This window comes from Pimephales promelas, chromosome 14, assembly GCF_988280905.1.
Source record: "Pimephales promelas chromosome 14, fPimPro1.hap1.1, whole genome shotgun sequence".
NCBI lineage: Eukaryota > Metazoa > Chordata > Actinopteri > Cypriniformes > Leuciscidae > Pimephales > Pimephales promelas.
This window is the reverse complement of record NC_142782.1, coordinates 30,250,821-30,262,437: the sequence shown is the minus strand read 5'-3', so window position 1 is coordinate 30,262,437 and position 11,617 is coordinate 30,250,821. Positions and strand designations below refer to the sequence as shown.

General features: G+C 33.9%; 1 protein-coding gene across 3 annotated transcripts in view; it reads left to right on the top strand.

Moving 5' to 3' along the window:
- Positions 1-594: 594 nt before the first annotated feature.
- tbc1d22b (TBC1 domain family, member 22B) overlaps positions 595-11,617 on the top strand; it is a 51,537-nt gene continuing 40,514 nt past the window's right edge. Inside the window, exons 1-4 of one of the 3 annotated variants that reach the window (XM_089119821.1) lie at positions 595-900; positions 9,482-9,538; positions 9,841-10,196; positions 11,152-11,319. In XM_089119821.1, the coding sequence (XP_088975947.1) occupies positions 845-900; positions 9,482-9,538; positions 9,841-10,196; positions 11,152-11,319 (637 nt within the window). In that variant the 5' untranslated portion in view covers positions 595-844. The remainder of the gene's footprint in view (positions 901-9,481; positions 9,539-9,840; positions 10,197-11,151; positions 11,320-11,617) is intronic. The other 2 variants (XM_039665401.2, XM_039665410.2) reach the window with 2 other exon arrangements.

Below are 11,617 nucleotides of genomic sequence, written 5' to 3'. Positions count from 1 at the left end.
TAATGCGTTATAATAAAATTAGGATTTGTACATAGGCTTATACCATAAAGCATAAAGAAAGTCTTTATTGAAAAAACAGAAAAAGTTCTGCTAATAATAATTTATTAACATGAATATAGCGATATAGGTTGCAAGTATTTCAGTCAGACCTAAGCAGAGCACCCTGATTTATATGTGACTGCTGCCACCTAGTGTTTAGTCTGGGGAACTGCGAAATTACATTTTCATCAGTACTTTGTAATGCATAATGGGTAACTTATCATTAATCACATAGTTATTTAATCACATTTATTTAATTATGTTATTTATTACAATTATATTCATAGGGAATTATGTATCTCATGACAGTATTTATTTTACTGATTTTAAATGATGGCGATTTCTTTAAACAAAATTCAAATAGGATCCAATGAGAATCTATGAGGATAATCATCAGGAGGATACAAAGTTCTAGAACTTTGGTAGCAGGAGATTATGGAACCTTTAGTTTCAGTTTTAGTTTGAGAATATAGTCGTTGTATAGATCAAAATATTTAACTAAAATATGCGTCTCCATCTAATAAAACTCGAACCCCATTGGTCTGCTCCTCTGCACCTGTCCTTCATTTCAGCCAATCACAGCGCGACCTCACGCACCTCCAAGATGGCGACGTCCATCCAGAACCGCTGTAGGCACATTCTGTGTTGGCAAAATACTCGCGATAACTAATCAAAACAAAGTCATTCACAAGCGGCAATACAACTAATCATATCGTTTTCGCCTTTGGATATCTGCACATGTCAGTTGACGGGGTGGTGTTCGGTTTCATGGCTGTTTCGGAGTGAAATTGGGCGTCCTCTCGCCATGGCCACCGACAACAGGATTCATTTCTGGAGGAGAAACCAAAAGGTTCCCGGGAGGTGAATTTGATAATTTATTTCTTTTTATAAAGTAGCTTTAAAGTGTGTTATTTTATTGTTAGAAGTCATGTTATATTAAAACATCGGCTCTGACCAGCTGTTTTGTTTCCTGGACTCTATGCATGTGTGTCAAACCTGACAGTATGCTTGGCATCCTAGACGTATGTTGCGTTTTTGGTCATTAAAGATGTTGTAAATATCGAAATTAGGTATTTAGATTATTATGGATTATTTAGACATGTTATGAAACCACTCATCGTAGCGAAGTTAATGCCAACCATAACAAAAGTTCACCATGGCAAACAGTTGCCACCTAACTATCTTATTGTTATTAGAACTTTGAAACTATGGTAACTTTGGTTAAGGCTCCTTTGTCATCAAAAAGCTTACACTAGATGATGTCCAAATAATTTGGTCGTGATGTTAATAATAATAATTATTATTATTACTGAATGTACAATGCTATCAATGTACTAGCCTATACAATGGTTGCAATTGTAATTTATAGGGAAACACAACTTCCTGCCAAGTTTTGGTTGTTTTCTAAATACTATTTAATTAAAAGCTCTTAAAACTGGCATGCAGGTTTGGCCTCTTTGTCTTTGCTGGAGCTTTTGTTTAGTCTGACTCTGGACAGTTTGCTGAGTGTGCTTGGATTGTTTGGATTTTAGTGGTCACAGACAGAATCAGTTCATCTGACTCTGCGTGAATGTGAGCTTTTGATGACTGGACTGTTTTCTGTAGATCAGATTTTATATTGGGCTATTACATAATCTTGCAAAAGAGGAACTAAAGAGTAACTCTCGTGAAGAGGATTCACTACTGCTACTGTAGCCTACTGCAGTCACGGACATGTTTACATTGCATTTCTTTGCCATTATGGGGGTATACTTATTTCTAGCCATGTTACAGTCTGTTTTTGTTACAGTTTGTTTAAATTCAGATATGTTTATTTCTCTTTTACCCTAAAACAGGATTGATCATTAAAAAATAATTTCATGTAATTTTTAATATCATCTGGACTTAAGTAAAAACAAATCCAAAGGAATGTTTAAAATATTTGATATAGTTTGGATTTTATGAGTTGTATCTCCCGGGTCTATTATATTGATCCTACAATACTGTATTTTATTTTATTTTTTTAGAATAAAGGTACGATTAATATATGCCTACTTTATACAAAGTCAAAATGTCCAGCGTCTGGATGGACATGATGGATTTAGGTCAAACTGACCAAACGATGACAGAAAATTTGAACCAAGTCATGTGACCCACATACGCCAAACAGACTCAACTATGATATTGACAACAATACTGGATGAGAAATTGTTTCTCCTGCAAGAGACTAAACAAAATGCATCCCACGGTACACATTGTCTGTTTTAGGGTTAAGATAGCATGAGTTGTGTTCATTGAAATATTCTTATCAATTGCTATGATCTGGGTATCTGGAAGTTATTGTCAGAAGGTTTTGTTTAGGTTGTTAACTTGACATTGACTTTTAGTCCTAGATCTTGTTCTTGTCCAGATTCCTGAGCACATAGTGAGTCTTTTTTTTATTAAAGTCCCCATGAAAGGGAAGTTGCGATAATGTTTTCTTCTCTGTTGTGACGTATATACGAGTGAAGCGGCTTCTCATTAAATATCGAGAAAAGTCGTTGTGTTTCGAGAAAAATGTCGAAATACAATCTTGAGAATAAACTCATTAAATATCGAGAATAAAGTCGTATTTCGAGAAAAAACTCGTTAAATTTCAAGAAAAAAAGTTGAAATACAATCTTGAGAATAAATTCATTAAATATCAAGAATAAAAGTCGTTGTGTTTCGAAAAAGTTTTCTTCTCGAAACACGACTTTTATTCTCAATATTTAATGAATTTATTCTCAAGATTGTATTTCATTTTTTTTTCTCGAAATTTAACGAGTTTTTTCTCCAAACACAACTTTATTCTCGATATTTAATGAGTTTATTCTCAAGATTGTGTTTTGACTTTTTTTTTCTCAAAATGTAACAACTTTTTCCTTGAAATTTAACGAGTTTAATCTCGCATTATAATGACTTTAATCTCGAGATAGTTTTATTTTATTATTATTGCTTGGCCCTAATCCTGTTCCGTAAATAAAAGTACCAATTTCTTTAAAAAAAAACAAAAAAAACAAACAAAAACAATCATGCTGAGCCCAAAATTTTGATATGTCGCATATGAAGTTATTTATATGGTAGTGGTAGCTATAAAAAAAGTTTTACTTTTACTTTCATGACCTCATCATTACAGAAAGTTTAAGTTGCGGACTTGCGGTATAATGTGAAGATCATAATGTAGATGATGTTAAAAACAGATGGATGGGAAAGATGACCCTGCTGTTATTGTTTGGGCGTGGTTGTTATCCAGACGGTTTGAGTTGCTTGTTCAGGTGAATCTGCAGCAGTTGGAGGAGGACGCACACACACACACACACACACACACACACACACACACACACACACACACACACACACACACAGTTGGTGTGTTCCTGCTGTAACAGTGAATGAGAGGTGTGGCCACTTTCCTCACCATTTATCTCATTCAACAGAAGGGACAGATCATGCAAAACTGATACCACATGCCCCCAGACAACCTTGGTGTCTTCTCGGTCAAATAACATGAGCCACAGTTGTATAAAGGCTAGGGTTGTTATGTTACAAACATTTTTGCAGTCTGTTCCAGTAACAGTGTGTGGTTCTTTGTATCAATTTCAGTACTAGAACAAAAACTGTTGAATTAAAGGTACAGTATGTAACTTTTCTCACTCTAGCGATTAATAAACTACTGCATTTGTCTTGAGGAAGAACATATTAGCCGGAGCTACTTTTCTCTGTTTATGTGTACGTCGAGTCATGCAGATACAGGGCTACTCCCTCCCAGCCGTACCGCTCGACAGGAGTCTCCGCTAAGTGTCACAGATTTATGTGAACCAAACAGATGGAGCGCAATAGAATTGGAGCATAAGAATTCTGACAAAAAAAAAATGTTTTGTTAAAATATTTGTTGTTGGACAATGTCATTTAGAATTTTAAGTGTATTTTTATAGCAGTAACTGTAAAGTGACTATTGAAATGGGGTAATCAAATAGCCAAATATAATTACTTTGTTCCTTTTACTTATTTTCATTTTTAGTGGATTTAACTTCTACTTTAAAAAGCATTATTTTTGTTTTTAGATTGTAATGTTACAATGTTAGAAAGTAATGTGATTTTAACTCTTTTTTTTGTACACATGCCGTAAGAGCCTACATGCATGGTTACATTCACTATAATTGTTTTCATAGTCTTCGATATGATCATTGTTTGTTGGAAAACATTAAACGGGATGTGAAAATAAATGTTTGTACCCAAATAATATCTTAAGAATCTTGAGAATAAACTCATTAAATATCGAGAATAAACTCGTTGTGTTTCGAGAAAAAACTCGTTAAATTTCGAGAAAAAAAGTTGAAATACAATTTTGAGAATAAATTCATTAAATATCGAGAATAAAGGTCTTGTGTTTTGAGAAAAAAACTTTTCCCACTTTTTTCCCCCTGAAATTTAACAAGTTTTTTCTCCAAACACAACAACTTTATTATCGATATTTAATGAGTTTATTCTCAAGATTGTATTTTGACTTTTTTTCTAGAAATTTAACGAGTTTAATCTCGCATTATAATGACTTTAATCTCGAGATGTTTTAAAGTCGAGATGTTTAATCTCGAGATGATTTAAAGAATAAAGTCCTTGTGTTTCGAGAAAAAACTTGTTAAATTTCGAGTAAAAAAGTCTAAATACAATCTTGAGAATAAATTAATTGAATATCGAGAATAAAGTCATTGAGTTTCGAAAAAAACTTGTTAAATTTTGAGAAAAACGTTGAAATACAGTCTTGAGAATAAATTAATTAAATATAGAAAATCTTCGATATGATAATTTTTTGTTGGACAACATTAAACGGGATGTGAAAATAAATGTTTGTATCCAAAGAGAAAAAAGTAAAATATGTCAACCATATATCGCCATTTACCCAAATAATACAGAGATATGTTTTTTTTTTTCCCTTATCACCCAGCCCTACCACTCGGTCTAAGATAATTTGAATAAACACTTATTGTAGGTGTATACCCTAGGGATTCAGGATAAGAAGTATTCATGAGGAACTGTACTCATTAAATACATTTTGAACAAATCAGTTACATACTAACTGTACCTTTAAATTTTTACAAATAAAATTTGTCCCATTTCGTTGGTTATCACGGTCAGTCATCGCAGTTTCCGGTTCAATCATGCATTGATGGTTATCAATCCAGAAACTTTGCAGTGTACTTAACAGCATGAAAAACTAAACTTGTGTTCAGATTGTGAATGGGTAATAAACAGAAAGCAAGATATAAAGCTAAGGCTGTCCATCTCGAAAGAGCAAGCATTCTCCTGAAAACTCCTGTTGTAATAAAAATCTTAACTGTACAATACATCTCTTATTTACATTGTGTTTACACGGTGTGCGGCTCATGTTGAACAAAGCACAACCTCATAAGGTTTCAGTCGTGTGAAACCCTTTCTGACTATTACTGACTAGGACCTCTGATAGGCTATTATATTCAACAAATTGATCGTGATTGACTGCAATGCTCAACGCTTTAACAAACACTCTGTAAATGGAAACGTCCATCAGCGGGCACCGAATCTACCCGGTACCGGTACGGCTCAGCAGTGCTGTCACAGAAAGACACAGCAAGTGCTGTCTGTTGATGGCTGAATTATGGACTTGTTTAATTCACTTTAGTAAAATTCCCATTAAGGGAAATGAATAATTACATTTATAGCTTTTCCACTATGTTAGCTTTTGTATGTAGATTATAGTGTGGAACAATTATGTGTGTGTGTATTGCAGAAGGAACACCACAAGTCTAAGATAACGCTGCCCTCCGGCAAGCTGCTCGTTTATTCAAACGCACTCCTTGCTCACAGCCTACTATTTAATGCAAATGCAAACGGCTTGCTTACATATCTGGAAGTAATTTACCTTTTATTTTGTTCACTCATAAAAATTGATGAGCCATATTTCAGCTGCATTGTGTTTTTGCCAATTATTCTCTGGTCCCATTTGCACATAATGCTTTAGTGTTGTGTTGATTTCAACAGAAAAGGGTCTTATAACAACCATGCCGTTAATTTTCCTTTCAACAATATGACCACTAGTATGGCCCTGTGTTGCCCGTAAAAATTCTGCTTAGCACTGCAGTCTTGGACTTGTCTCACCATTGTGCAGAATATTGCACAGTAACTCATGATAGCCTCTAATATTGTAGAGATTCATTTTTATATGTTGTTGTTATGTGGATGGCCCTGTAGTGTGCTTGACTGGTAATTTGAGATGTATTTTTTGCGGTCACCAAGGACCAGCAGGTCTATCCTCTTGCTCAGGATTTGTTTTAAACTACCTTTACTTCTCCGGATTTTGGTTTTTGCTGCGTGTTGTGTTTCTGACCAGTGCCGAGGTATGTATTGATAATTCATAGAGCTCCAGTCCAGACTAACATTTGAGAGCAGTAGCACCAGTGCCACTAAGTTCAACAGATGGTGGCGCCAGCGCCTGATTTGGTACCGATGGGAAAAATTTGTCATTAAAGTTCATTTTAATCATAAAATAACTATAGTTTTGCACTAGTAAGTGCAGGTACTAATTGGATTGAACACTGAACACATTTGGAGTAGGATTTACTTAGCTAAACGATTGCTAAACGATCTCACTCAGAAAATGCTAGTAAATTTACAAAGATTTGCCAAGTAAAAACCTAAACATATTTATCAGTAGCTTTAATTAGAAATCTTTAAGTTAAATTTACTTGGAATGTTGAATTAAGTAAACTTTACAAAAAATAAGTAATTTTAACTCGGCTTATAAAAGGTTGATTAATACCGATTTCCGTTGCCTTTGTATTTACATTTCACTAAAAAATTATCTTGAATTTTATTAGTCATTTATAGTATGTTCTTTACTTAGATCATCTAAGTAATTTATATATACATCATGTCAGACTTTAATCCTTATGTGAATGCAAACACCTCAATACTTGGTAGACAATACACAATGGTGGTAACATTTGATAGATCGTTTTTGTGTTTGAATGTGTCGTTTTAAGCAAAAAATGTTCTCGAAATGTCACAAAATGGCAATTTACTAATACTGAAATCAAAAATCAATGATAAAACAGTGTAAATACAGCTGGAAACCAGTGAACAATGAACCTCATTAATTATTCAAGGTCCAGTGCATGATGGGAACCCCAGTATCAGAAAAGTTGAGTAATTTTTACTTAATTTTATTGAGTTGATATTACACTTTCATTTATACTCGCTTGAAATAAGTACTGATATGGAATTTACTTAGTTTTTTAAATTCTTGCCTGAACTAACTTTTTCAAGTAAATTACGTTGGGTTTTTTCACTAGTATTTACTTAACCAAAAAATCATTTTTTACAGTGAATGTTTGTTAATTGGAAAACTGACAGTAATGCACTGAGCTTGAATTGATATGCAGATAAAATTAACTTTTAGTAACAAGTCACGTGCAAAAACCAAATACAAATTTTTATTGAGGAAAATGTAAATATACTCTAACTCTTATTAAATGTAACATTTTCTAGTATCATACTGAACTGACCGACAGCTTCAGTGATTTTTAAAAGTAGAGCTCTTTAGTTATTTACTGTGTAATTCAGTCACAATTTGAAGAAATGTTTTTGTTTTTCATGAAACTTTGGGACTTCCTTTTTTCCAAATATTAGGGAGGGAAATGTCTAATCTATTGGGTATAGTGGTATGGAAATTTCATATATATATACACACATAAAGTGCACACATATACATGCATAAAGTAAAAGTGATTGTTTGCCACAAAGCCACAAAGTGTTACAGTAGTTTTCCTACATCTTTGAACTTAGGTTTACAAATGAACACATTAAAAAATAACCATAAAATTGGAGAATATTTAGATCTTTGAACTGAAGTGCTGGATAAAGCTGTTAACCAAACTTACAATTAAATTTCATATTTGAAATCATCAATAAAATCAGACTTGACCTGCATCATCCTGCATCCGATCCTTACTAGACCAGGCCCCATGTTTTGGCACACATATGATTCGCAGATTAATTACTTATAGTTTAACCATCATAGGGTAAAAGTTTGTGAAAGTGAAAAATTATCTTATCCTATATGATCCGAACCGTGAGTTTAGTGATCTTTAGCACCACTAATCATAAATCTTGTTTTATGCTCAAAAGGCATTAAAAAGTGTATATTTTAGGCATGTTAGCCGCCATATTGTGTGTTGCAGTTTCCCCTCATCCATAGTATAATACGAGTGAACCGTCTATAGACTTTGATTCTTTGCATAGTCTTTGAATATCTGTGACATTATCTTCCAAAATGTCCAGAATACAACATAGAACTCACTGCACACTACTGTATCTCATAATGCAGTGTACTTATGTTACTTGACCTTCAATTTCATTGTAACTGTTGAGATTTGTGATCAGTTTCCCTATGGCGAGCTAGGGGAAAAGGTCGATAAAAAAAATGGAAATTATGTTTTTTTTTTTTTTTAGGATTAAACCTAACCTCCATTCAAAAGTAATATTATGAAATATTATTGCAATTCAAAATACTAGTTTTCTATGTAATATATTTTAAAATGTAATTGAATTCATGTGATGCAAAGCTGAATTTTCAGCATCATTACTCCAGTGTCATGTCACATGATCCTTCAGAAATCATTCTGATATTATTTGCTGCTCAAAAAACATTTCTTACTGTATTCAATGTTAAAAATGGTTGTGTTGCTTAATGTTTATGTTAACCATATTACCTTTTGAGGAGAATTTGATGAATAGAAAATGCTTAAGAACAGCATCTATTTTAAAAATCTTTTGTATTGGTCTTAGTCACTTTTGATCAATTCATTTTTATACATCCTATGAAAGTATTAATTTCTTAGGAAATTTTTTTTTTTTTTTTAATTAAAAACGTACTCACCCCAAAATTTGAATGGTAGTATACTGTATATAATGAAGTCATGGGAAAGCAATATAGCATGCTTCTATTTGAACTTGTTGCACAATGCAATCCTTTTTTTACATAAAAAATAAAATAAAGTCATATGTATTCAGTTTAATATTGTGTGAAATGCGGTAAGCTAGTATTTCGTTCTGAACATAGCCGTGCCATTGTCCTTGGCTTACTTTCCTTCCTTATCTTGTGACTCAGAAGAGGGCATCTTTAAGTAACATCTCTGATTTAAACTTTTGGAGTCTTTTTGGAGATTGACATTCCCAGTCCTCATTCTCTTTCATGGCCAGGATATTCCTCAGAAGTTTGCTTTTTTTCATTCCATGGAAGACAGAATATCATATGGTTTTGGAACAACATGAGTTTGTAAATGCATACGTTTTGAGATGTAGTATAGGCTATATAAAATATTGTCATAAGGCTAAAAAGTATTCAGGATCTCCCAGCCTTTTTTTTTGACTCTTTATAGCAAATGTCAGCTTTTGTTTCTCTCAGCTTACAGCCAGTATATGGAGCCCAACACCCTCCTCTGGACCCACGGAGACACCGTCCGTAAGTGCTGCTGGCTGGCGACTGTCTGCTGCGTGCAAATCCGCCATATCTTTTTCAGTTATTTGTTCCTTTACTCTCCTCATTCATGTTTTTTTTTTTTTTTTTTTTTTTTGCATTTCAGTTGTGGCCCGAATCCATCTAAACATGTTTATTGAGTGCAAGATTTGCATGGACCTTTTGCAACATTTAATTTTTGTTGTTCATTTGTCATGCATTTTCCTTTCTTACTGTAACCCAGCTATATATTATAGAGTGTATGCAATATAGCCGCTTTAAAAAGCAATTTTTTTGTTTTGCTATAGATTAAAAGACACTCCGAAGTCCAGCAGTGTGAACACCAAATCCAAAAAACCTGCAACTTTCCACGAATTTGCCCGGAGCACCAATGATGCATGGGACCTTGATGATGAAGAGGATGACTGTATGTTCAGTCTCAAACAGTCCTCATCTTCCCCTGTCCAATCACGATCTACGCCTCAGACGCCTCGACTCAAACTCTTCAAAGCCCCGGAGGACACAGAGCCATTGCCCCGCCTACCAGACAGGCAGAAACCAATCAGCACAAACCTCGATCAAGATGGACTGGATGTTGAAAGTGGCCCAGCCAATGGCAGGGTGGTGAAGTCCTGTAGCGACGCCCAGTTGAATGTGACTGCAGGTATGCTCTGGTAGCGGTTGTTTTTAAGCTACACTATTGTAAGAAGTAAAATCATTAAGGTGTATCAAATTAGTTTTTTTTTCCCTGCCTGTATTCTGAAAAGTCATCATTACTTAATTGGTGTTTGCTATGCTATACTGCTGTATCAATGACTTTTTGACTGTCCAGTCACAGACTGCTGTAGATACTTTCAATTAAACAGTTTGAGGGCTAAACTTGATACGGGTTGGAAAAACAAGTAATATTTTAGCCATTCTTTAACCTTAAAGAAGCTAGCTTAAGTTTATTAACCTCATCATAATTGAAAAATAACCCTACTTGTTTTTTTACGCAAATTTTACTAAATTTGACCAAAAAAACCTGTAAAACTGACTAAAACTAAAGACATGATGAAATGTGTGTGTATGTATGTATGTATGTATGTATATACATATATATATATATATATATATATATATATATATATATATATGTGTGTGTGTGTATATATATATATATATATATATATAATGTATGTGTATTATGTACATGTACGTGTGTGTGTTTATACATATATATATACACACACACACATATATATACACACACACATATATATATACACACATACACTCACCTAAAGGATTATTAGGAACACCTGTTCAATTTCTCATTAATGCAATTATCTAATCAACCAATCACATGGCAGTTGCTTCAATGCATTTAGGGGTGTGGTCCTGGTCAGGATAACATTTTATATTGTAATTTATATTATTAACACTATAAATTCCCTTTTATGAAGTGTACCACACATGATAACATTTTAGTAAAACATATATAACTGTCTGTCATTTATTTATTTGCCAAACAATGGTCATTTTCTTCAAATATATGTCTGAAGAACATGCAAACATACACGCATATTTTAAGACTTTTACCATACTTAATATTTTTTGTATCTTTCTATCCTGTTTAGCTCGCAATACCCTGCAGAAACAGCAGTCACTTCCTGTGCGTCCCATCATTCCATTAGTTGCCCGCATTTCAGACCAAAATGCCTCAGGAGCTCCTCCCATGACAGTGAGAGAGAAGACTCGACTGGATAAATTTAAGCAGCTACTTGCCAGCCCCAACACAGACCTGGGTAAGCTTTAAAACAAACAATTAGTGAATTCTGCTTGCATTAAAAGTAAAAAAAAAAAGAGAGAGAGATTAAGGACTCAGTAGGATAAAAAAACAAAAAAAAAAAACGGGTCACTTGTGAGTTGCTTGTTAACTTAATTAAATAAAAGATATTAATGTCCGTCCATCAGGACCGTCTCAAAACAGAAAGCCACAAAACCCTCACGTGTGTTCGCACCTCGTTCTCCTGCCTGGGTTTTCAGCCTCTAGCTGAATCTCTTTGCCAGGTGAGACAGTGTGGGATGGCAGAATGGATGAAA